Below are 26,435 nucleotides of genomic sequence, written 5' to 3'. Positions count from 1 at the left end.
AAACGCCCAACTCGTCCCACATCACTGTGCTAGTGAGTTCAGATTTTTCTTTAAATCAGAAATGGTGGATTTTGCTGCATACTGCAGGATTCATCCAGAGGGAACGGCTCTATTGTGTCTCTAATAAAGCACCTCTGCATTGTTGGGTGAGAAACGGTTACTTGGAAACACAATTGTGGCGTATAAGTCAAACACACACGACTGGTCTATTAAATGCTGCATCTCTTTCAGATTTGTAGGAATAATCGCTGATGCATGAGCTCATCAGATAAGGAGAAAACGCTGTTTTACATTCCGTGTATGAGTGTCTCTGCAGCGCCCAGCAGCCTCTGTCATACAAAGTGGATTATGTCTAATCTGGATTCTCTGCTCACTCTGACAAAACCTTAATCTTCTGCTTCATATGAGGCTTTTATCAGGATTCAGCATTTCACCAACTTAAAATGCACACTGCATCCACCTGTACAATAATACCTTTGACTCAATAATGCACACATCACAGCACGCAGAGAGCTAAAAGTTGTGTGGGGGGGGGGGAATAAACACTGCAAATGTATGTGCATACTCAGTGTGAAAGCTGCAGAGTTGGCAAAATGCATGAAATAATCAATAGATGGATAATTGAGGGATGGTGGCATGCTAAAGTGTGGCTAATTTAATAAAAGTCTTGGTTCAGAGCTGCCCTCGGTGCAGCTGTGTGAAGGTTAAAGACATGGAGAAAAGCATTTAGGGCCAAATAACCTCGCAGGGACCACCGGCAGTGGAGCATTTCATTTCCCAGAGAGTCAAATAAAGCTGCCCCCCCCCTGAGCCCCAAAAAACTCATATATTATAGCTGAGCAGAGGTGAATTCTAATGCTGAGCTGTTTGGGGTTTTATCTTGGTAAAATGGTAGAAACTGGAATATTTCACGCTCAGTTTGATCAGCAGGGATACCCAATTATTATTATTATTTATTAAAAAATATTGCTGTGAGTGGCCGACTCTTTCATGGACCTCCCATAGTTCCTTGTAAGTTTAAGGCTCCTTGGAAAGACCTGATGTGGTCCTAATTAGTGGAACAAGAAAAATAGAGCCCATGTTCTTCCAGATATCAAATGTTTCTCTACTAAATTACACCTTCCTTTTGGAAATGACTGTAGACCTGTGAGATAAAAGTTTGTTAGCCACTAAATACAAAACAGATTCCTTTTTCTGCAACATTTATTTACATCACACGTCAGTAGATTACAGCAGCCAGCTCAAAAAAAGAAACTGCCATGAACTTGAACCGGATGTCCCACCTCTGTCTGATAATGTAATATGAAAATATCATCACTTAATTAAAGTGTCTATCATAGTATGAGCAACGTGAAATCATCAGATCGAAGCTCAGTGCATTTTCTCTTTGTCACTCGTTACCTTTAATCAGAGACTGTCTGCGCCGTCGTTGCCTACAGCACATTCACTACATATACGGATCATACTGTGCAAGCGGAAAGTAAAACTTGCAGATAGAAATAAAGAGAGGGGCAATACAAAGGTGCAAATGTCCTATCTGAACATGGAAATCTCATCCATGAGTAATTCATACAGTATTTGGTCTACAGCAGTGGCTGCATGCATCACTAGCTTTGATTTGATGTTGAATTCTCTTAAGTAAAAGGGCGATATGGCTCATATCAATTTATTTGTGCATAAATAAATGATAGATTTCACTATACCAGTTTTTTCTTTTGTATCTCTGCACTATATGGAATATTAATGTGTATTTATTTCTAACGATGCCGCCGAATTAACGAAAGTGGAATATGGCAGGACGGTGTGCTGCAAGAACTTATTTATCAAAGCTCCCTTCAAAAAGAAGAAGAATAAGAATATCAGTGTAGTTTGGGTACCTAAGGTCAGTTCTGTGAAATAAGTAAAAATCTGAGCAATAACAGCAACAGCATCGCCAAGAAATGAAACCAATGGTCCTCTATCAAAGCAAAAATCAAATAAAGCCCACAAAACAAAAGCTGAAAAATATTATTTTCTACATTGAAATCTATACCTGCACCGTTTACAGCAAGTAATAACTAGAAAACCACTTCAGAGCAGGTTCTTCACAAAACGCTCCACTTCACAAAAAGCAAAGAAAATTGAGAGATGCACTTGGATGGTCCTTCTCTGGCGATATGACTCAGGGAGCCGCTGTGCTTCCAGTCGCCCGTTCAGCAGAGTCATTCTCAGCGGTTACGCTGTTACATCGATCGGATTCACTGTTTCATGATCCGAGTCTGCTCCTTCAGCGTGTTACAGTTAATGAGTGCAGGTCAAGGCTCCGGGTGAACCTATGGCAGAAGAAAAAGCCTGTGTTATGTGTTTATTCAGTCTCTAAAAGGCGCTGATGTTGACGCTATCCACCAGATTTTGGAAAAGAAAATAATTCATCCTGTTTAGCTGACCCTGCAGGTTGCCAAAACTTTCCCGTTTGATTTTGACTTCAAAGCTTTAATTTAATTTGAATGACAGCGAATTTAAGTGAAGCTTGTTTCTTTTCATGGTTCGGACTGAAGATACCAAACTGTGCAGCAGAAACATGGCGGGACCATCTATGTCACGGGGAGGAGCATCAGCGGCATCAAGAAGACGCTCAGGAGGAGTTGAAGCGACCCGCCGGTCCGAGGGTTTGGTGTCGCCGCTGAGGGAACGGGGCGCTTCCTCTTGGGCCCGTTGCAGAGCGGCGTGTTGCAGCAGGAGATGCAGACCGAGTTCAGCCTCCCCGTGCAGAACTGCTGGTAGCCGGAGGACGCAATGAGGCAGGCTCCGGAGGAGGCGCAGGACTTTCGATAATGTATTCCTGCAAAGAATGGGAAGTTACAAAATAGAAGAAGAGACTCAGACAAGCAGTGATTCATTTGTCCCTGCTGTAATTAGATTGCTTAGATTGAAGATGCAATGCTGCAGAATTTTATTGCTCTTTGGGGTTGAATATTGACTTTCTGTCTGCTCTTATTAGCTGATGTTTGTGTGCGATATGTTACTACCATTTGTATGAAGAGAAAGCAAACTCATTCTGTTGTGTGTAGTGTTATTGCGCTTCTTTGTTTTTGTATGTGCTCCTTTGGCATGTTCCAGCAGGTGCTCTATCATTTATGGAGTCATCTTGTGTTGTTTGTCTTGCATTTTCATTTGTCTGCAAATGAAATTACTGGAAAATAAAAAGTTTTGATGACATCGTCCATCACTGCGTGCAGAACATTTCACTGCCTCAAACGTTTTTCCCGAACGGCATGTTTTTATTTATGATAGTTCTTTTTGTCTGTATTAAGCACACATCTTTCCATAAAAGCATCAGCACACAGCTGCGAAGCATCAATCTGCACACTTTATATGTTAAATACTGGCCTTGACAAATAAAATGCTTGACCTTTAAGCTTCACTTTTCCTTTAAGTGTAAGCCTGAATAGTTTGAATGTAAATGTTCCCTGCAGTCAGAGACACCTTCAGCAGTTTAGAGGCCAGTTCCAGTTAAAGGATGAGAGTTTCTCAAAAGGTTAAAAGAACAAAACAAGTTTCAAGTGATAACTTTCAAATACAGATTTCGTCAGATGTTGGCAATAATAATAATGAATAATTTCAATTACCTGGCTGCGGCCTTGTTGTTTCTTTTTTTTAAGTAGAAGAAACTGTTTTTGCAGAAGAAGGTGGAGCTGACCTGCTCTGCACTCTCAGCTTTTTGGTCGATTAAAAATGTTCACTGAACTAATAAATCAAGTGAGAAGTCGGGCCATTTGTCCATAGACTTCAATACAGTCGCCCCTGATGGTCATTAGATAGAATGACACTTCAGCATCGTTGTTCATTCAATTGGTGTTTTCTGCTGGATCATTTCAAAACCAGACATTAACACATGATGGGCTGGACAACATTGTGCAATATTGTGAGAGTGAAAAGCATAAAAGAGCTGTTAACGTTCATCCATCCAGAGTTTTCACATATTATATAATGAAACTGCCACAATAATGTGTCTTTGTGAACATTTTGATTTTGGGAAAAAAAAAAAAGTCAGTTTCCTCTAAACCTGGCAGGCTGTTTTTTTTTTGTTTGTTTTTTTCTGTAACTAACTGAGAAACTAACGTTGTGTCAGGAAATCTCCTTGACAAATGAGCTGAATGAAGCAACAATATCTACACAAAAGTGGCAGAGAAGGAACACAACAGTGGAAGGTTTTATATTTGTTTTACTTTGCGGGGGAAAGCTGATGCGTCATAGTCTGATTTTGTTGACTTCAGTAATATGGGGAGTGTATCCAAACATCAATCAATGCTTTCCTCTCTCTTTAAAGGTGGACAAAGCAACAAAATGACAGATAACGATGACTATTATGCTGAAAATGAGAGGAAATTGTTTTGACCTACAGTCCATTCTGCCAGTTTTTTGTCAGTTCGAAATAATACTGAAATTTGTGGAGAGAGAAAAGAGAATAGTTGTGTTACTGTGGTGAGGAAGTAATTCTAGTCTGTCATTGAATTTTTTTCAGAAAACACGGGTATAATTGTTGTTTACGTCTTATATTTAGCACAAAAAGTGTTTTCTTCTCCACATAAAATCTTTCTTACGACAGATTCTCAGCTCATTTTCCTATCAGGAGTAAATCCACATCTGAACGATGTGTTCACTCGTCTCTCCAAATCCTAAAACAGCCAGACGGTCATGAATAAATAGGAGTGTTATCTTTCCGCTTGGATAGTTTTGCATTTTCAGCCGCAAACATCAATCTCCACCAAGTCTGTCTGATCCCATAAAAGAATTTGAAAACCTTGAAAGCCCAAACCTTCACCAGTCTGTGTACTAATGATAGAAAATTGGCATCAATCACATTCCTGGACTTTGTTGTGTCCTTCCTGTTTAGTTTTGTGTTGTGGGAAGAAATTGGAATGTGTTTATAGTCTGAAGATGTGCTGGAATCTGAGATAAGTGCTCAAAAATCAAATAAATCAGAGCTGTTTAGAAAAGCTCCTCCTTCCGAAGCCAAGGACGAGCAGAGCAGAGATGGAGTGATGTTGTTTTGTCGCTTACCGTCAGGTTTGACCAGCACCTCCTTCTGGCACATGTCCTGCACGTTGACGGTGCAGTTGACGATGTACTCGGGGGTGGAGCAGTCGTTGTGCTTCATCTCCTCACACTGGTAGCACTGGATCTGAAGGGCATCTCCTGCAGCATCACACGGGGACACGCACACATTCAACACTGTGTTTCCCTCAAACACAACAAAAACACCTGCTGTCATCTGTTCATTCATTATGTCTTTCTGCATTACGGAGTGGCTGAACATTGGTGCAGAGTCTCCCTCTCTGTTGTCTCGGTGCAGATTTAGGTCCAAAGATCAGCTTTGTGGAGCCCCCACAGCTCCCAAGTTTCCAAGATTGTGTCCTTCAGAGCTTTGAACCTTGTTGTCGCTGAGCTGGGATGAAGCATCCTTCAATGCCAGCCAGGACAAAAGACTCCAGCCGGTTTATATCCTGGAATGTGACATCCCTCTGGATTCGACCTGCACTGCTGTTTGTTGCATTTGTTCACAGTATTGTGAAGAAATCTGTCTTTGCGTACGTTTGTTGTGTGTTTTCTTGGAGCCGAGCAGCGGAGGCTTTTATAGATTTTAGTTTTTTGGCCTCTGATGGCATCCCGGCTTCAAACGAGTGCGGAGTCACCTTTGCTGTCTGCTCCACATTAACGTGACATCAGCAGAAGAGGGAACATGGGAGAAAGTCCTTTGCTGTGTCTGAGTTTTTATTTGTGTGCGTGTTTCGGCTCTTTTTACTGGCTGTCAACAGAGAGGTTATAGATTAAGGTGAAGTGAAGAAACAGATTTCTCTCCTTCCTCTGTGTTTCTACAGACATGCAGAAACAGAGCTGATGTACTCTGCCTCGGATGCTTCTGTGTCTTCTCGTCTCCAGAGGTGCTGAAGCAGCGAGTGCCTCCCCGTTACAACATGTTCCCATCAAGGTAACGCACGGCAGCTCACTCTGCTTTTTGTAAATATTCATCTGGTGCTTCTAACGGCGCTGACATGAGCTCTTTCTGTCATTATGATTTGGAGTATCCATCAAGAATCAAGCCGTGACAGAAAAACTGCCACTTTTGGTTAACGATGACATTTTAGTCTTCAGAATCAGAATCTGTAAATCACATGATTTATAGTCTTAAGCACTTTTTTTTTTTTTTACACTGCATCACAAGTAAAGATGAAGTCTTTCCATTTCATTGCACATCTGGATGCGTTTTTGCAGGACTCTGCTCACAAAAAGTAACATTTTTACGAAATAAGTCAGTGATGATTGACGCCCTGAATTGTGTGGCAGGTTCTTTCTTTGTAAAATATCTGGCATCATTCAGGCAAAAGACCGTTTTAGAAAAAAGTAATTCAAACACGTCTGCGATTTCTTTTTCAAGCAGGCTATCCGTCCTCACTGGCAGATATTATGGGTGTAATTATTAAAATGGCACCAATCATTAATCTCAACTCCAACAGCACCATCAAACACAACTGATAAAGGTCCTCATAGAACATCACAACCCTGACTTAATTATTTCAAGCCAAGCAAAAGGCCTCAGACTTCCATCCATCATCCGGAGGGAGACTCACGAAAGCCAGGAAGTCATTTTTTGGGGAATATATGTCATCCTGGAGGGAAGAATCTGGCCCGAGCTCGGGTTATCACTTCTGGAAAATTGCTTGAAATCTATTTCTTTACTTTCATGGCAGAAAACAGCAGCTGATGGGGACAAATAAATTGAATTCTTTGACTGATTTTGTGCCAAGGTGCAGAACAATTGTAAAAGCAATATCCTCTGATCACAATCCCACTTCCTACAATCCCTGCAGGGAGCAGAGCAAAATGGCATTTGAAGGAAAATAGGACTCAGATGCAGATCCAGCCCCCAAAACGGAACTCTCCTTCCAATTCAACACATGCACCACAGGAATAAAAAAAAGGAAGCTGATTAATGTGTGTAGCTGCCCGCACCCAAAACACAACATCATAATTTTTACACAAAATCTCCAGAAAATCTCCAGAAAGTCGCTGCGTAAAGTCAATCATTTAGTGCTGGATTGGAACTACGCAGAGAAAAAACGTGCCACCAAAAGGCAGTAACAATAGTAGAAAATGAAGTTGTTCTTAAAGTGAAATGTCTGAAGCAGAGATGCGGGATTTTGCGCCTGATAGAATGTTTTTTTTTGCGTTTTGGGAATTTGCGCTCCGTTGCGCACCGAGTGTCGGCAGACAGCCGGATTTCTTCCCGCACGCAGCGCGTCCGTGTCCGCAGTCTCTCTCTGCTCAACTCGGCCACCTACCTGCGTCGAGAAGGACTCCGAGGAAAGTGACAAAAAGCAGAAGACACATCCTCTCCCAAAAGGCGCTCGGAGGGGAACCATCAGACTGCTGCTGCTGCTGCTGCTGCCTCAGACGGAGGTGGGAAGGGCGCACCGCCGCGGAGGAGACACGGATCCGCTCGTCCTCATCCTCATCCTCATCCTCACCCTCTGAGGGGGGAGAGCTGAGCTCCGCCAGGTGACAGGCAACCCGGCTCAGGCGAGACTGGAGCCGGATCCGGAGCGCGCAAATCATTACGCGCACCACGTGACGGGGGCTCCCATCCCCTTTTTTTGTCCTAATGAAGTTAAAAAAAGGTGTTGATATTCATGTGGAAGCTTTTCAAAGTTCATTTTTTTGTTATCTTGATAACACTTTGCTGGCCTTATTATTGCCACCTCATTTTTGTTTTTATCACCTTATCATCATTAACCTTTGAACTTTAACTCTGGAAACTTTAATAACAGATGATTCATATTTCTGATGGCTTTCGTCATGCTTTTGTGTTGTGTTGGATCCAAGCTGGTCCAGAAAACACAGATGACCGAAATGTTCCAGCTCCCTGAGTCTTAACTTCACCTGATTACGTTGCTTTTGTGTGTTTGTTGTGATCAATATAACATATTGAACCAGTGCTTGGGAGGAGTCACTAATTGGGTGTATTTATTTGTGGGTAATTGCTCCATCATGGGGGGTGATGGACGATAGACTGTGCCTGGGGACGCAACTGATTCCGGCTTTGTTCTGCCGTTTCTATTATTTTGCACAATCAGACGATGAACAGTTGAATCACTGTCACTCAAACACACACTTCGCATGTCAGGTTGAAATAGGAAATCTCATATTTATTTAGGAAATAGTTACATAAAATATAGCATTAAAGTCTAGTGTAACAGACAAAATTGCACACAATAATAATAATAATTATAATTATAATATTAATAATTACCAAAGTAACACTGCTGGTAACCATTTCTCTTTACAAAGGAACCAGGAACATTTAAGGAGAAATGTGAAGCATGACAATCACACGACAGTCTGACAGTACAAAAGGTGGATATAAATACTGGACATCTAGAAAAATACACAAGTCCTCTTCAGACTCTCTTCATACAATATTAACAGTTTCATAGAAAAAAATGAAACACAGTCGGCTCCTGTTGATTTAGCACCAGCTGGTCAAATTCCAGAGAGAAATTTGGCATAATGTCAGCCTTAAGTTCAAATATGTCTTCTTTTTAAAATAAAGTGATAAAATATTTTAAGTATTAGCTCTTATTGATCAAAACAAAGACAGTTCATAAAAAAATTAAACAAAATAAAAAAAACAAGGATGAATGAATGCCTTAAAAGAAAAGCCATTTCCTAACAGCAGACTTAAAAACTTGGTTGAATGATTGGCAAACAATTTACTTTATTATTATTATTATTATTATTACTATTTATTCAATGTTCCTGTTTGCATATATCTGTCAGAAATGCCCATTCTGATATTAACTTATAGCAATTTTTATGTACAAAGGAATATACACCGATGAGGTTGAGAGTTCAGGTTTTCTGTGCTACATGAGAGGATGAACTAGACTTTGTGTTGTGTTGTGTTTTGTTGCGTTTGTCAGCAATTTTTCCGATGGCTGTCGTACAATCTGAACGAGTCCAGTATTTTCCCTGAGCTACCAACAACAACAACCACACTGTCCTGTGTTGTGTCCGAGCCGATGAGTTGGTGATTCGGCCGTCTGTTGTCACCGCGTAGAAAAACTTCAGCTGTCATAGATGGTTTAAATGATTTAAAATAAACGAAAAGGTGAAGCAGGTGAATTATTTTTTTTAGGTTTGTTTTTTTTTTCTTTCTTTCTTTCTTTCTTTTAAGGGCAACATACTTAGCAGCAAACATAAAATGACCGCTTGGGGTTTAAATCTAGTTTCCTTGCCAACAGGAACACAGTCAAAGCACCCCCCCCCCCATTTATCACTGCTTGAATAAATTCACTTTACACTCCTTACAAACTTTGTACAGTGCAACAGTGCAATGATAAAAGGTTCCACAGCATGGGGGGCAAAAAAAAAAAGACTAATTGCAAAGAGACAATGTCGTTGTATTGCTTTCCAATCAAAGTCCAACTATCACCAGTCTCTGTTTGAGGTTTCATCTTCGTGTCCCCGGCGCCACTAAGTGCTTTGTGTTGTGTGTAGAAGGAGGACAGGGCTCCTCGTGTCGCAGCAGGGCCGTGGTCTATAAACCAGAGTCCACTCTGAGCCGCTTCGTAGGCCACCAGCCAACCAATGCAGCCCTGCCCCCCCCCCCCCTACACGTCATTGGAGCCCTGACTGGTGCAGGAGGAGAAGCTGTCGTACAGCGAGTCGCTCAGGGAGCCCACCGGATCTGCCCCCGGCCTGCTGGAGAAGCTGGAGGAGGAGGGTTCGTCCGCCCTGCCGCAGTCCTCCACACTCCTTCCTGCGTCCGGCTGGCCGTCTCCTCTGCAGCCCCCCAAACCTGAATCTGAGAAGAGACCGCCGCTGCCGCCGCCAGAGCTGCTGTGGTTCAGCTTGTTCAGGGACTCTAAGGAGAAGTCGAGGGAGCCCGGCTGGTTTGCACCGAGGGCCGTTTTCTCCTGGGGAGTCTCTATCTGCAGGGGAAACAGAAAATGAACACAAGTCAATATGGAGCACCAAAGGTGTTCTCTCACCAGGATGTGCTGCATCTTGATTGATGTTAAATGCATAAATGGGTGCGTGTGTGTGTGGGGGGGTACAGCCTGATATCACTGAGCGGCGAGCAGAGAAGTCTGACTTTGGCCTGTTGAACTTATCTGCTCTGCTGAGCTGCGTTTCAGAGCCTGACACTGATCTATATTGAGATTTTTATCACACTCAAGGACCAAATGTTTGTCTTCGGTGTTGGTAAATGTGTTTCGCTGGGCATCTGGGCTTATATTAACTGCAATGCATGATGCATTAGCACAGAATGTGACGGTCTGCGTCGAAGATTGGCATAATCAGGAAGGCGCGACTGGAGGGAGAGCTGCTGTCTGTCAACTAGCAGGGGACGTTTCATCCTGAACACTCTGGTGACATGTGTTCAACTGTTTAGAGGATATTAAAATAAAATAATAAAAAAAGCCATTAATGGAGGCCTTATCGTGCCATCGCATCTGAGCTTGGTGCTCTTTCATGGCTTACCTTCAGGCTACTCATCCGCGATGAGACTCAACGACAAAAAGGCTGCATTAACCAGCCGGCTCACATTTATGCCACTGCTAATGAAACAAAACCACATTCAGACTTAAGTATAGCTGCTTGTTGTTTATGGGAGGTGGCCTGATGTATTCTACATGATTTCCACTGCACGTCTTCAAGGACACGTCAGGGAGCTAGTTACTGCACTCCTCGGGGACATGAAACTAAATTCTCAGCTTCTCCTTCTGCAGCTCATTGGAGCCTTGGAGCAGGCCAGATATCTGCACAGGTATTATTTTCTATGGATAAGTACACAGAGAAAGAGCTGGAGGGTTCACGCAGCCTGGAGGGACAGTCCAAATCGGCCACATTTAGTGTTTTTCAGACCTCCACCTGTGACTCCTCCCAGAAGAAGCCTGAACCCATAAACACAAGTGCATCAGTCACACAGATCTGGGCCACGTTAAAACTTCCACATGTTGGTAATGGAGCCCGCTGGCGTCCCCTGATCTTAAAACCTGCCATCTAAATGCTAATGTGCCAGAAGGCCACTTTTGATGTGACTTGGACAATCTTTGGTCCGTTCAAAACCTTCATCTTTCATCGTACCAATTTCTGCAGCCATGTTGCCTGAAACAATCAATCCTCCATTCGTTGCTGTAAAATAAAGTCATATTGTCGGCAGTCACAACGATCACTAGTAATATCTGTCCGTCTTTGTTTTAGCTTGATAGCTACTGATTTAAAAATCCTAAAATAAACATTTTGGTGGTTTTGGTCTTATTTAATTCATTAAAAAGTCAAACTGTTACTTGTGGATTTAATTTAGTTTTTAGTGAAGTTTTGAAGGGTTGGTCCAATCTTAGCAGTTTAACTGCCTAAATAAGATACTTTTCTGGTATTTAGTTCCATACAGTTGATGTAAAATGTGCACAGTTCCATTTAAATGAGCTGATTTGTTTCTGCAAACATGCATCTCGTGTTTTATCAGGAATTTATATTACTCTGTGTAAGGCTTGCTTCATTCCTGAAATGTGCATCTGTGCTTTTTGTGCTCTTTTTCTGAGTCTTTCTTCAGCTACAGAGAATAAAAACAATAGTGCTGGTTGTTTTGGAGTCCTGGTCCACATGGGCCTGGAGCCTTATTGGTTTCCTCTCCTACCAGCTGTCTGATAGCGTTCACCTGCCGTCCCAGGTGAGGCCTGTTCAGTGTTCAGGGGCTGGAAGGAAACCAGCAGGACTCTCAGCCAAAGGGCTCAATTGGCTGCGCAGTGAAGTGAGTCCTGGTTTACTGTCAGCACAAGAAAATAATAAAAAATACTGGAACATTTTTTGAGCTGAACACAAAATTGTGTGCAAGTATAAGAGAAAAAATTCTAGTTTGCCGTTTTCTGTTCTCTTCCAGCCTACAAAAAAACCAAAACAAAACACGGATTGTGTCGTTTTTGTGCATTTTGACACAGACTCCTAATCTTATGTCCCATCAAGCCCCATTAACGTGCACTGGTGTGACCTTTCTGAGGGGGTCACAGTCACAGTGATCATTAAAGGGAGAGGTGGCCAAAGGTGAGATCCGGCTCACGTATGATGTGAAATGTTGAGAGTTTGAGCTTAAATTAAACGCTGCTGTTGAATGTAGATTAGACCATCTGAATGCCTACATGCTGCTATTCATAACATCACTACTTTTATGCCATTGTCAGCCATAAAAGTGGTTGTTTTATGGCCTTGAGAAATGAAAGGGAACGTGACTTGATGGGGATCGGTGATTACCGGAGGTGTGTGACAGTGAAAAACAGTTTTTAGGTCCTCAGTCCCTCAGCTAATCCTCCCTTCTACGTGTCCTGTTGGTTCAAAGCGAGAGAGAGGAGAGAGGGGAACGGCTTTGTTCTCTCTGATTGGATTTGATTTTGGTTGGAACACAGATCGAACCTTTCCAGTGCACGTTTCAATGAGAACTTTTTGAAACCACTTGAGAAAAATCAGCAACTACTTCTGCATCACATGTCGGTGATGCATCCTGGATTCTGATTCAGAATCTTTGACCAATAATAAACCATTTACTGCTGCTGCACTAAATATCATGGCATGAACTTTTATTGAGAATCAGGATGTGCAGTGAATTTTATCACTGTTAAAGCTGGTTCTGTCTTCTGTGACTCATTACAAATTTTTGTGCTCTTTCTGCGCCAGCTGTTTCTCACATACCGTCTGTGAAATCTTAAATATTACAGTTTTAATTAAAGTGGTTGGTTTACTCTTGGGGGTGGGGGGTCTGACCAAGACTGGCTCCACTGAATCTATTCACACAACTTGAGGCACGAATTTAGAGTCTAAATCATGTTTGCTAAATAATTTGTGTACCATAAGCCGGATTGTGCAACGTGTCCATGTGTGACATCATCAAGGTGCGAATCATCCTCACAGGCCAATGTGAGCGAGAGTGGATTTCTATTTCTGGGTCTATTCCATCTAAGTCCTGTGTCACAGCGACTAGCAGCACCATCAATCTGCAGGCAGCTCTAGTGGAGCGTGTTCCTGCAGCTGATTTTTATTTGTGCAGTGATATTGTTGTTTTTTGGTTATCCATTGGCTCCCTCGACACGCTTTCATTGCAGTTCCCACACTTTCCCAATGAGATGCTGATTTGCTGCTGACTGGTGTCAGACAAGCGTCACGCAAAACCCTGGGAATCTACCAAACTTCAGTTATGCGTTTCTCGGTTTGTCCTCATGTTGGCAATTTCTTCCTTTTCTGAGGGGAGAAAAAAAAAAACAACAAAAAACCAAAAAACAAAAACTGAGCAAGCAGAAAAAAAAAACTAATCATGAGAAAAGTTAGTTTAGGAAGGCAACTCAAGCCAAAAAGGGGAAAAAACAAATGTGAGGACAGAAGAAAAACACTAAGAAAAGCAGACGGAGCGAGAGTTGTCCAAGAGAGACAAAAATAGAGAGGTAAAAGTGAAAGGAAGACAAGAAGAGACACGTGGGAGGGAGAGTGTCGGAGGAAGGAGAGGGTGGAGGGGGAAGGGGGCGGGGGCCGCCGTTAGTAGGGCTGTCAGGTGCTGTCAGGATGATGAATGGGTGGCCTGCACGGGCTGTGAGGGCTCTGATGGGAGCCGCTGAGCTTTACATCACTCTCCTGAATGTTTGTGAAAGGTTATTAAAGGTGCTTAAATCACGGCGCTCTGACACGGCCCCGCTGCCGGCCAACCAAACTTTCCCAAACTGCGGCCACTGACAATGTCTCCTGAGCCGAACGCCCCCGAGCTTTCACGAAGGAGGGGGGGGGCTCAGGTGAGGGGTGAGGAGGTGATGACACCCAGACAGATTGTCTTTTTTCAGAGGAATAATGTAGGGTAAATGGGTTCAACAGCAGTCATCCATCATTACGGCGAGTTCACAGCCTCAGAGTCAGCTGATTGTCCAAATTAATACCAACGGTGGGGAACTCATCTCGTTCTTCGACTGCAGAAATCTTATTTTCTTTGTCATTTTTCTTGAAGACTCAAACATTTCTAACCAACTCGATACTGTTTGATTCAAGAAAAAAAAGCCTTTACTTTCTGCTGCAAACTGATATTTCTAACGTTAAATTAAAATCTTTCACTTAAGATAGAGTAGAGTGTTCAAGAACAAGTCCATCCCCCCTGAAATGAAACCCTAACTCGACCTAAAACAGCCACCTACCTCCCAACATCTGGCTTAATATGTCATTTTCCTATAAATACTGTTAAATTACAGGCATGAGGCTGCTGCATGATTATTATAATTAAAAGCTTTCACAGAAGAAAACAGAATAAATTCAGCTTTTTCTGCCTTTTCTCATGACTTCATTTTTTTTCCTTCAGAATATGGATTTTTGTGTCGGGGCAGCAGCGGTGTAAGAAAGTTGTTTGGTTGTCCCCTGGAGCCTGGCCACATGGGCTGGAGGCCATTTCATGGTCCCTGATCCTCATTTGTCATTCAGCAGCGTTAAATACTTGTAGGCAAATACCGGCCGACACGAGTGGGCGAGGCGATCGAAAGCAATTAGGAGACTTTTTCTATGACAATCTGCATAGAATTTCAAAAGTAAAGTTGACGAAGCAGCTGAATGAGGCTCGCTCTGACCAGCTAAAAGTTTGCATCAGATTCATCTTCCTGGCAAAGGGAAAGAAATTATTCAGACCCAGTGACAGCGTGTGTCTAATTCTCTGGTGGGGCGCAAATTTTTTATTTATTTTTTTTTTTAAATTTCACTTTTCACCTCCACTCACATCCTTCTCAGAGCTGCTAAGCTTTTAATTTGACTTTTTAAAATGAACAATGAACACCAGGCATTGTCTCTTTCAGGAGAATGTTAAAGTGAAACAATCAATAAGAGTAAGTCTGACACAACCAAAACTTCCATTTACAAAATAAAAACAGTTAAAACTGGCACAAAGTTCAGAGCAGAAATGAGCATTTATTTGAAAAAAAAATAAAAAAATCAGTGACATCACAGCCCACGCCACTTCTCGAGCTTCAGAAGAGTGCGTGACAAATAAAACGCTCAGATGGAAACAGCAGCTGTAAAACTGCAGGGTTGTAAACAATGAGCCATTTTAATACTCACGCTGAGTCTGTCTGCTGCTCTGCCATCCACAGATGATTCCCTGTGCAACAGGTTGTACTGAGAGAGCCTCCTGCTGTCCTCCAGGTGCGAGAACATGTCGTGTTGGTAGTAGTCCATGATCAGCAGAGGTTTCTCCATGCTGCGTCTCTTCAGCGTCTCCTCTTCCTCTGCTGTGAAGGTGAGTAAATAAGGGAAAAGAACACATAAAGGATCTCTGCTGTTGTGTTTGTAGGTTGATTGTACATTTCATTGAATCTTCAACCACACCTGAATCGCTCTTCTTGGTTCTGTGGATCAGGGTCCTCTGCGGTGAGGCCAAAGTGCTTCTGGTTTCCTCCAGTTCAGTCTCGGTGTCGCTGCTGCTGCTGCTGCCGGAGTACGTGCACACCCGGAGGACTCTTTCCTGTTCACGGACATTTGGAAACACAGGTGAGTTGTTTCTTTTTGTTAAAAAAGCAAAACAAACCCAGATCAGGTGGGTGCTGGTGTGGAATGCGAACAACAAAAATCTTTAAATGCAAGCTTTGTGCAAAATTCACGAGAGCAGAGATTTGTTTTTTCTTTTGTTTTCTGAGACTTCTGCTGTTAAGATTGAGATGTAGATTTCTGTGTATGCGTCTATCTTATCACCATAGAAATAGTCCCACATTCAGGAGGTCCAGGATGGGGACTTACTCCGGGTGTATCGTAGTCCTTTGTTTTCATCTTCCTCTCCGTTTCCTTCTCCTTGTCCTCTGTGGAGACGCTGCTCCGCGGGGCACACAGACTCAGCCTCTTTGTCCTGATTGCATCTATAAGTCAAAAGAGACAAAAGAGAAATGAGTCGTGGTTTGTGTGTGTGTGTGTTTGGGGGGGGAGGGGTCAGTAAATGTGTCCGTCTTGTGTAATGCATGGAGATGGCGATGAGGAGGAAAACATCATTTGAATTTCTCAAAAGTGACAATCTCTCCTTCGGCAGACAGACTGATGAAAACCAGGATGAGCACATCGTGCAACTCCATTCAGCCAAAACCCATCAAACTGCCTCCACACCCATTTCTCTGCATTTATGAAAGAAGCCGCCCAATATCGCAGCTATCAGCCATTAATGGCGTCCACCTCGCCATCGCTCCCAGCCACGACTCCTGGCAGCCCAGATATAACAGCTTACAGCTGCACGGGCCTGAATGAGGAGGCGCGGCCTTATTATCACTCGAGACGCCACTTTAATTGTCTCATTCCAGTCAGCTGGATCGCAATCGCATGCTGCTTTTTTGGCCAGAGCTCCATCTCCACCTGAAAAATCTGCATCAAGGTAATAAAAGTGGCGCCACCGTCCCCCTCTCGCCTGCGTTAGCTTTGTGATCCCACGAAACAGTGACAGAAAAGGAAAAAGTCTATGACAAAGATTATATTTTCATTTCTACAGAGTTTATTTTCTATTCTGATCAGTGCTCATCGGGGTGAAGTGCTGCCTCTGCAGAGCTGCTGCAGCACTCAGGTGAAACAGATGCAGGCTAATGTCCTGTAAGCATAAATCCCCGGGTGTGATCACTCATCCCTGTGTGTTATTGTGACTTTAATCAGCCGTCTGATTGCATCTTTCCCGCCACCATTCTTGTTGTGCATTGCAGCACACACCAAAGCAGGAGGCGCTTTATGATCTCTGGCTGTGCCGACTTGCTTAATTGCATTTGCGAGTTTCCTCCGGGCGTCAGAGTGAACAGGACAGGACGACTCTTTTGTCACCTCAGTTGAGCGTCAGACATCAGTGTTGATGCATTAGCTTCGGAATTAGCAAGGCTCCTTTAATCAGCATAATAAACCAAACAACTTCTTCCCATCTCGCTTCTCTGGAGACCTGCAGGGCTCCGGCTGAAAACGTGTTAACATAAAGTGCGGTGACATTCAATATTTCACTTCGGCCCCCGAAACAAAAACAAGCCGTCGAAGGCTCTTAAGCCCTGGCACTGTGCCATCTACCATGATAACTGCTGCATTTGCAGACATACATTTCAATCTATTGTCTCTTCGCAGCCTTGATTGAAGGAGCCCGTTTGAACACAAAGGCACTTCTTCTTTGCCATGTTGGATGGCAAACATGTTTTTAATTTTCCATTTTCTATTTTCAGGTTCATAAGTGAGAAGCTCTTTTTCTGAGAGATAAATCTTCAGCAGGATTCGACTCAGAAGTTTTAGTTTGGTTCAGAGCACTAACTGCTGTTTTAATGATCATTTCAGAAATTACACTTCTAACTGCCTGATTTGTAGGACAAGAGGCAATACTATATCTATACTAATCTATAATATAATCTATACCTTTAATGGCAGTTCTTACCTGAAGTGGCCAGTTTGGGCAGGCGGCTCTGGGTGTCCTGGGAGCTGCTGCCACAGGTCACAGTGGGGTCGGACAGGGAGTGACCCATGCTGGTGGGGGCATGCAGGCGGGATGTAGGGAGGGAAGGCACTCTGACTTCAGGGTGAGGGGAGTCTGGGTGGGAAGAGGACGGCTCCTGGTCGAGTTCGGAGGAGCCGGCGGTCACCCTGTCCGGGCTGGATTCAGATTTGGGGATGTGGCGACCGCTGGCTCGGGTGACGGAGTCGGGGAGAGGGAAGGTGCCGATCCCGCTGTCCAGGGTTCTCATCTGACAGCCGGAGCCTACAGGGACAGGGAGAGGACTGTGATGTCTGGGAGAAGCAGGGGTGGAAAAGCAAAGGGGGTCAGGGCAGGGGGTTGGTTGGATTTACATGCAGCGGAAGGGGTTGTGAGTAAAGAGCGTATCTGTTGCACGTCGGACACATGAGGCCAGCAGGAGAAAGGAAAGAAAAAGCAGCCATTTTATTTGAGAGTTTAATATTTCACAAATGACACAAGTGTAAGTTGGTAGGAACCAAAACCTGAGCAGTGCATGCTGGGCTGTAATCACAGGGAAAGGACAGCTAGGAGCAGCAGATGGAGGCTGTTTAGATCTTTGACTCAGGCTGGAACAGATGGACAGCCGTTCATCACAGCCTAGGTCCCTGTAACTGTTAACACTAATGACCAACAGTTACATCCCCCAATTATTATTATCGGCTTCCAACTTTTTCTCCCGAGAAAAGAAATGATAAAAGTAAAATCTAATCTTTTCTCTGTGTTGCTGTGGGCAAGGCGGGCTTGAAACACGATTCCATTACATTACATCTTCCACTGGTCGCCTCAGAGCTGATGAATCCTCCGTAATATTTGCTCTGACTCGCAAAATATCGGTAGGTAAAACCCTCCGAAAGCAGGCTGACGTGACTTTTTGTCAGAGGTGGGTCGATACTGTCACACTCTGCTCCTCAGCTGTGTACCTTCGTCTCGCTGGGATGCACAAACACCCTTCTTTCTATAAATAACAGCGTTCTCTGAAATCTGATGGGATTACAGTCGGGTTTGTCAAGAAGTGCAAGAAGCTGTTTGTTCTGGAAAAAATCAAAAAAACATTTTTCAACCTTGTGTGCCAATCTGCAAAACAAATGAGGGACTTTACTCACTTGTCTCATCAGCCCTCTAACTTATGTTTATTTTTGCGCTTGGACATTCAGCACCATATTATTTGTAGAGAACTCGTGAAAATGAGTTGTCCGAGTTCACTCATAGCACAGATGGCCTGTGCACTGAGTCACCGGCTGTAAAAAAGTAAGTTTTAATAATGTATGATGTGGCTGATAAACACACACACAGCTGTATATTGGTGTGTGAGGCTAAGAAAGAGGCTGGGGGGGGCAGCCACTGTATAATTGAAGGCCGAGCTTGGCAGTTCAAAATGCCCTCCATAACCAAACTATTAAAAGGTCCGCAGTAATTCTACCCAGAGGCACCAACAACTGGACATAATCTAGTTTTTCATGAGCTCCCTATCGCTTCTGTATACAACCTCCAGGGTTATGGGGGGGGGGGGGGGCTGCTCTGCTGATATGTCCACGATGTGAAATTGGCTTTTTGCAATGAGGAAGTGTCAGAGAACAGCGTGATCGCCAACCGGGGAGATATTTCTGCATCGACATACGACGACACCTCTGCAGCACAAATTCTATTCATGCCTTCATCTAAAGTGACTTTCCATGGGGGGGGGGGGGGGAGTCAGGCAGCACCAGCACCAGCAGGATTAGGCATGTTAGACTTTCCTTATCTTCTCTCGAGCAGCGACTGAGGAAATGATCCCAAGTCTTTCTGGCTTAATTATCTTGTGCGTCTTTGCTTGCTGTGTGTAAACAGTCCAACTATTTGAGGGTTTGTTTGTTTGTTTGTTTGTTTTTTTTGTTTTTTGTTTTTTGCAAAAGTCTAGCAAGAAAGTTTTGAGGGCAGCTGACAGTGAAATAGAATCTAAATCTGTGGTGCCATAAAACCCGTGCAGATATATTGGGGTCATTCTGTGCTACGGGCCAGTCAAATGTTATTCATTGTCCTTTTCTGAGGAAAAAGTCTTACAAAAATAGTTCTCTTGTACAACAGCTGACCGGTAGAGAGTCAACTGAGCTCTTTGCTTCATAAAAACGCTGGATGTAAACTATTGACATGATTGATGTGTTTGGCATTAGACGAGTGAACGCTGCACTTTGCTGAGACGTGACATTAAAGCAGCACTGAGGAGCAATGAGAAGCCACAGCTGAAACCTTTATGAAATATTAAATTCACACTGTCTGGAAGTGCTGAGTTGGCAGAATCTAAAGAAGGCAGCCTGTTAATCAGAAGACAGAAAAAATTAACGGATTTTTTTTTGCCCTGGCTGTAACCCAACATCAGCTCTTCTCACACTCTGATTTCATTAGTTACTCTTCAAACTTCGAAAAGGACTGAAACAGTGAAGCATTTCTGGTCTGATGTAGATTATTTCCTCCAATACTCAACTTAAAAAACAACACACATTTAGTTTAATCAGCAACTTGGCAGATGGCAAGTTTGGGTCAATTAAATTTTTTGAAACAAAAATGAAAAACTATTTTTGCAGTGGAACATTTGAGTTTAGAATTTCCAATTTATTAGACAGCAATTTAATATTCATTCAAAAGACATAGAGCTATCCTGCAGGAAATATAGATGCCTGTGTCGCGATCAGTGAGGCAGATCGGAGACAAATTCTCAAATGCCTGACTGATTGACAAGTGAGTGCCAAACACACTGCACTCCACCTCCAGTAAACAGCAGCTCTCACTCATTTCTCCTGCTAAGTTACAACCTATCGTGGAAGTTTGCTGTGCTGCAATAACACCAATAATCATCCCAGTCCACAAATTGTTTGATGCATCTATTTTTCACTTCCTTAGCTGCTCAGGCATTGTAAAATATCACCTGGTTGCACATCAACCACCTGACTAGATTGTCAACATGTTTGCAGCAGCCGGCTTTTCCCCACAGTAATGACAAGTCTTGCGGTTAGGAGAATCATTTGGTGGAGGAATTGAGTTGTCAATCATATCAGGAAATCACAACTGTAAAACGCGTCAATGCTCTATTGCACCGGTTGATTCATGATTGCATGTGACAGCTTTTCAAAAAAAAAAAAAGGAATGGTGAAAAAACAAAAAACAAAAAACAAACCATAGGGTGAGGTAAACACTTTCAAATATGAAACAAACGCAAACTCTTGGCATAGCGAAGGAAACAGATCGGAGTTGTTGAGTAAAAACTCTAATTTCATAAAAGCTGAGCACGACGTTGGTGTGTTCAAAGTGTTACCTTTTGTGGTACATTTTGTGGTTGTTTTTTTTTTTTTTCTTTTTGCTAAAAACATCCCAAAGCACATTAATACCTGAGCTTACCTATCATGTGGTCTTGACAGGCTGTGTCTGTGATGCGTGCCTCCTCATTTTCAGCCCTCAGATTTATCCTCTGAGTCATTATGAGGGTCTAAAATAACAAAAAAGCATGTTAGTGATACGAGCTTCAGAAAGCAGTATAATATTCCATCACATATGTATATACATATATAGCAGAGGTACAAATGTACCTTTGTTTTAATTATGTAACATAAATCTACCTGGTTTGCAGATGAAAAGGTAAAATGAAAGAGATTGGTTGTAGTATTTTATAATGTCACAGATGAATAGATGAGCTTTGTAAAATATTAAATATTAGTTATATTATAAGAAGGGAAGGTAATTGTCATGGTTACATGTCTTACTTTAATTGGGTTATTTAAAAGAAGAAGGTTGTGTGGGGGTGGTGTGAGAAGGGCTTGTAGATCATTAAGTGTCGGTCTTTTGTTGGGTTGCTGTGGGGAGGGGGGGCCATGGAGGATGGTATTAAACGACCGCTTTGTCGTATTGAGTGGCTGCGATAAGCAGCTCCTCCGTTTTATCGAAATTCAACATCATCTGACTCTTTTTGTCATTCTCTTCCTCCAGTCGGCCCGCTCCTCACGCACTCGTCTTTTCCATCGTTTTCACCCTTTTGACTGACTTAAGACTTCCTTTGTCATTCCAAATTTAACATTAATTGCAGTGTTGAGCTGAACATCTGAACATTCATCTGTTGCTCCGGCATAAAATAGCAAGTGTGAAGTAACAGAGGAAAGAGTATTGAACTAGTATTTAGATTAAAACAGAGCGAGCAACAGGTATTAATCAACTTAAAAACGAACAGATAACTGACAGATGGAGAAGAACCCATAAGGTCATTGTGATGTGATTAAAAAATAAATAAATAAAAATCTGCTGATATTACGTGCATGACCCGATAACCGTCAGCCTGGTTGGAAACAACAACACGGTCCTGGGCTGATAATGAAAAAGTGGGCGATGAATTGCAGGCTGAGTCAGAGTACAATGTGAATCAATAGCGTGCCTTCGGGGGGATATGCTGCTGAAGAGGCGGTGGTGTGTTGTTGATGGGTTTGTGAACATGTACATGCTGTTCAGACGTGGAAACCTGTGGGAATTTGCATGGATGTGTTTGTTTGAGTGTGTTTCAAGCAAACACAGCTGAAGACAAACAAGCAGAGCTGGACTGAGACATCGGCAGAGCTAACTTACAGCCGTATCTGGACAGATCTCCATCTCGGCCTTGATTTCGCCGTGTTTCCTGGGTGTGGAGATCGCAGGCGGCGACGCGGCCACCGAGTTGTCCTTCAGAGCAGACCTGCGTGAAAATAAGACTATAAGAACAAGTTCTCTCTTTTTTTAATCAACTTTGCCGTGCCCAAGGTGAGCCAGCTGATGAATTGCATCGACCTGCTTTTTGTCGCTCGGCACAGACGTACGTGTGCATGCACAAAAAAAAAAAACCCAAAACAAAACAAAACAAAAAAATGCCACCCAGCAGCTGACGACATTTCAGACGTGCTCCATCTTACGTCGCCGTTCGCAGCGAGTCTGGATAAATACCTGTCAGTTGTGATTTGAAAAGTCAAATCAATGAAATGTGAACTTCCCCTGGCTGAAAGATACTTTAACTTGTGCGCTGGTGGTGTGTGTGTGTGTGTGTGTGTGTTAGAACGTCTTGTGCTCACTGGAGTGCAGTCATAACTCAAACAGACAGCTGCTGTTTGGGCTGTTTGTTTATCACTTTCTCCGAACACACAGGTTTAACTCAGTGACGGCTCATGGTTCATTTACTAGAACGACCAATTTGTTTTAATGTGTCGACGCGCTTAGTAAAAGACAACTCCGGGGAGGTTTAATGACAGGAAGTAATCAGCACAGCATCCGATCATTAGGGATAATTCATTCTTGTGGTTGTTGATGACAAAGACACGGTCTTTACTCACCTGCCAAGAAGCTCTTTCACGAACTGATCTTTGCCAATAAACGCTGTGGTGCACTGGATCTGACTGGCAATCTGGCCCATCTGATTGTTGCAGTGGTCCATGATGGAGCTCAGCTTGTTGTTCATCTCAGACAGATTCTGGCCCTCCTGTTCGTTTTTCCTCTTATCCCTCTTTTTGTCTGACTTCATCTGTTTGACTCCGAGCACGGATCCGATCTTCAGCTCCTTCTTCTCCTCCTTCCCCTTGGGGGAGTCTGCTTTCTTACCGCTAAGAGCCGGGAGTTTGCTCTTACGGAGGCCGAACCAGTTTGCCAGAGAAGGGCCCGTCTTCTGTTTGGCCTCGTTGGCAGCAACCTTCTCCTGTTCTTGACATTTCTGCACGTTCTCTTCGATTCCCATCATGACTTTCTCCTCGATAGTGCAGACTGTGGGGCTGCTTTTTTTCTCGTCCGTGTCTGGGTGTTTGTTTGGTGAGTCGCTTTGAGTTTTGACTTCCCTGCAGAAGTCTGTCTCATTAGTGCTGGCTGCTTTGCCTCCGGTTTCTGCTGGGTTTTCTGGGCTGTAGACACAAGAGGGTGGAGATTGAAACTGTTGATGAGAGGCAACTTTTGCTGGCTTCCAAATGTTGTTCAAACCGGTCCTATCGCTCCGTGCCTCCTTTTGAGAAGGTGAGGTGATGGCCTCCTTCCCTATGCCCTGCGGTCCCTCCACTTTGGCGCCTGATTTTGAGGTTCTCTCAGGAAGGATGTTGTGACTGTTTGACCCTGTAACGCCTCCATACTGGCTAAGCCGGCCAGAATGGACCGGGCTCTCCGCCGACCCAACACTGGGAACCTCCAAGGAGCTCTGTCTGGACAGTGACGTCCCCCTTTCACCTGAGTTGGTGATGATCTGCGTTCGGATTTTCCCCGGCCCGTCCAGAGCGCTCAGGTTGGGTTTCTCAATGTAGTTGGTGCTGAAACTCTGGCTTCGAGCTTTGGCCCCGTTCATCCCCAAGGCCGGCTTCAGATGGGGCTTGGTCGAAACTGATATGGATCGAGAGAAGAGCTGACTGCTCCTTTTTCCCCTGTCACAAACGTCCCCCTCCTCTGGTGACAGGACAGCAGTGGGCACCTCCTCTTCCAGTAACCTCGACTGGACCTCACCTTTCCCCTCCGTTATGGACACCTTGGCTGGTGAATCAATGCTGTACATCGGCTGGGTGGAGGGAGGTGAAGTCACGGTCTCTTTAGACACAGAGTTGATATGATCTTTCTCCTGCTTGCCTGGAATAGTGGGGTTACTTTTATGGCTGGGTGGAGATTTTAAAAATGCTTTAAACCCCATCGGGATGCGAGTCTTTGAGGCTTTTTCTGCGTGGCTAGGGGACATCACGACTGAGCTGGGTGGGCTGATCACAGCTTTACCGCTTTGTGGCTCTGTCTTACTTTGAAGGGAGTCCTGAAGTGCTATGGGTAAACTAATAGAGTTCTTCTGCACTGGCTGATGGACAGTTTCATGGGTGGATCCTCTTTTACTTGCAAATGAGCTCTGTAAGGAGGACCCTCTGAGGGCACTGTATGGAGGAGGGACATTCTTTGAGCTTTTAGGTGCATTTTCAGGTTCTGGAGCACACCCTGAGTTTGCAGAGGAGAGGTAGTCTTTCGTGGTCGTTCGCTTGGAAATGCCTTTTGTAGATGTCTGAGTCATGGCAGGGGACTTTTGAAGGTGCTGACTGGTTTTGTCAACCAGTTTCTGAGGTGCAAGTGCAGTCCCATAGCCTGCATCTAAGTCTAAACAGTCTTTATCCTTGATGGGTAATGTCGTTTGCATATTTGGTACAAGTGAGGTGTGGTAACTCGGGGGAGGGCCCCTCACAGTGGTTGGCGTGGATGGTTGAGCTACCCCTGTTTTATGTGCTTGAGGGGCCCCTTCATAATTTGGTCTGATCAGTAAGGAGGTGGTGCGGCCTGGGGGAGGGGGTGGGGAAGGGGACCTGAGTTTATTTTTGCTGGTTTCACAGTGTTTGTCTCTGGTTGGCTGTTCGCCGTTGTCCGTGTACTCCAGCTGCCTCCTTGGGAGGTGCGGGGACCCGGAGGTGCCTTTGCTCCAGTCAGCCCTGCTGGGCAGCTTGGAGTTTGCCGCTTTTGGGCTCTGTGAAGAGTTTCCAGGTGTTTTGATGAACCTGGACATTTTAACCGCAGGAGAAGAGGAGGATTTCTCCTGACCAGCAGGTCCTGAGTTTCCACTGTTACCTTGCTCAGTCGTGGAGCCCTTTGACAATCTTAGCGGGGATCCTGAAGGTTTGTTCCGACTTGGTAGCTTCGAAGCGCTGGACTTGGGCCCAGTAGAATCATTCATGGGAGGGATTGAATGACCTTTATTAGCTCGGCTGCTCGGTGGTTTGATTAACTTCTTCTGTGGGGTCAGCTGCATTGACAGCCTTTCTGCGCTGGCCTCTCGACCACCGCTTGTTTTGCTCGCTCTCATCTGATATTCAGACGGTTTTTCTGGGGATTCAAGAACTGAGTAGTTCCTCGTATTTGCTGACTTCTGCCTCGTCGGTCTCTCTTGGGATACGAGTTCTGTGTAATCAGGACCTACTGTGCTATCTTGAACGTCGTTTTGAGAGCCAGCACTTGCTGCCAGTTTCTGAGCACAAAGTTCAATAGGCTCTTCTTCTGCATCAAGTATGGCCAAAATGCTCTCCTCAGACTGAGTACATTTGCCCCCTTTGGGCTCCTTAATGAGGCTGAAAGGCCTGGGCCTCCCGTCTGCAGACTGGGTGCGTCCCTGGTCTCTTCGCAAGCACTGCTGTGTGAGCAGCTTGGCGGCGTCCCTGGACAGCCTCCTGGAGTCCTTCTCTGCGCGCTCCAGCGGCTGGTTAAAGGACGTTCTGATGTCACCGAACTCAGAGTTGAGTTCCTCTGAATCATCCACATCAGAGAGGTGGTTGGGAGCGTCGGGGTTGGAGGGGTTGAAGTGCAGCACGGATGATTGAGTAAAAGCTGACGGCCTGCCTCCCTCGGGGAGAAAACCGTTGATGAAACTCATGAGCTTTTCAGGATGCTCCTTGGAGTCGTAGCCAGGCGGTTGTTTCGGCCCGCTGTCACCTCCACTGCCGCTGTCCTGTATCCCCTCCCAGCTACATAAACTGTCTGAGATGCTGTGAGAACGCCTCTTACAGTCAAACCAACCGTCCCTGGTGGGGATGTTATCTCCACGAGTGGAATGTACCAGTTCATCGTCTGCATCATCAGAGTCATAAGAGAACTTTCTGCCCCCATCAGCCAAAGTTCTTCCCACATGGGCAGGCTTGGATATCCCTTTAGTCCCGGTCTTGATACCCAGGGAGTAGATGCCCTCGTTGGAGTTCATGCAGTCTTTGTAGCCTGACTTGGAGACCTTAGAGGAGCATGAGGAGCTCCTGTGCTTCCTCCTCTGCAGCTTCCTCAGCCCCTCCAGGATGTGGCTCTCCTTGCGCCTGGTGGGCAGCTGCTCCTCCAGCGATGTGCAGATGTTACTTGGTGCTGATGAGCCCAGACTCAGCCTCTTCTCCCAGGTCAGGGATGACTGCAGGTTGAAAAGAAACAGCTATCAATGCTTTTCTAACATGTGACACACACA

At 44.3% G+C, this 26,435-nt stretch overlaps 2 protein-coding genes across 6 annotated transcripts in view; both read right to left on the bottom strand.

The window, feature by feature from the left end:
- Positions 1-1,195: 1,195 nt before the first annotated feature.
- LOC115050686 (ly6/PLAUR domain-containing protein 1-like) lies at positions 1,196-7,596 on the bottom strand. The gene is made up of 3 exons (XM_029513660.1): positions 7,323-7,596; positions 5,044-5,178; positions 1,196-2,821 (listed from the first exon to the last, which is right to left on the bottom strand). The coding sequence occupies exons 1-3, from the start codon at positions 7,594-7,596 to the stop codon at positions 2,574-2,576; spliced, it is 657 nt and encodes a 218-aa protein (XP_029369520.1). The 3' UTR covers positions 1,196-2,573.
- A 564-nt stretch (positions 7,597-8,160) lies between these two features.
- Positions 8,161-26,435, bottom strand: part of LOC115053435 (nck-associated protein 5) — a 100,997-nt gene continuing 82,722 nt past the window's right edge. For 4 of the 5 annotated variants that reach the window (XM_029518142.1, XM_029518160.1, XM_029518169.1 and 1 more), the window contains 8 exons: positions 22,831-26,381; positions 22,097-22,202; positions 20,885-20,972; positions 17,435-17,755; positions 15,793-15,908; positions 15,385-15,520; positions 15,118-15,287; positions 8,161-9,971 (listed from right to left, as the gene is read on the bottom strand). In XM_029518142.1, coding sequence (XP_029374002.1) covers positions 9,651-9,971; positions 15,118-15,287; positions 15,385-15,520; positions 15,793-15,908; positions 17,435-17,755; positions 20,885-20,972; positions 22,097-22,202; positions 22,831-26,381 — 4,809 coding nt within the window. In that variant the 3' untranslated portion in view covers positions 8,161-9,650. The remainder of the gene's footprint in view (positions 9,972-15,117; positions 15,288-15,384; positions 15,521-15,792; positions 15,909-17,434; positions 17,756-20,884; positions 20,973-22,096; positions 22,203-22,830; positions 26,382-26,435) is intronic. The other variant, XM_029518152.1, reaches the window with a different exon arrangement.

This window comes from Echeneis naucrates, chromosome 2 (genome assembly GCF_900963305.1).
Source record: "Echeneis naucrates chromosome 2, fEcheNa1.1, whole genome shotgun sequence".
In the NCBI taxonomy this organism is placed as follows: domain Eukaryota; kingdom Metazoa; phylum Chordata; class Actinopteri; order Carangiformes; family Echeneidae; genus Echeneis; species Echeneis naucrates.
This window is presented reverse-complemented; position numbering and strand designations above follow the sequence as displayed.

What these genes read in the sequence shown, in the direction of transcription:
- LOC115050686 (XM_029513660.1), bottom strand. Translation starts at nt 7,596, where the DNA reads ATGATTTGCGCGCTCCGGATCCGGCTCCAGTCTCGCCTGAGCCGGGTT. An exon ending in CGGAGTCCTTCTCGACGCAG is followed by an intron (nt 5,179 to 7,322) that starts GTAGGTGGCCGA and finishes GTGATGCTGCAG; the next exon opens with GAGATGCCCTTCAGATCCAG. An exon ending in GGTGCTGGTCAAACCTGACG is followed by an intron (nt 2,822 to 5,043) that starts GTAAGCGACAAA and finishes CATTCTTTGCAG; the next exon opens with GAATACATTATCGAAAGTCC.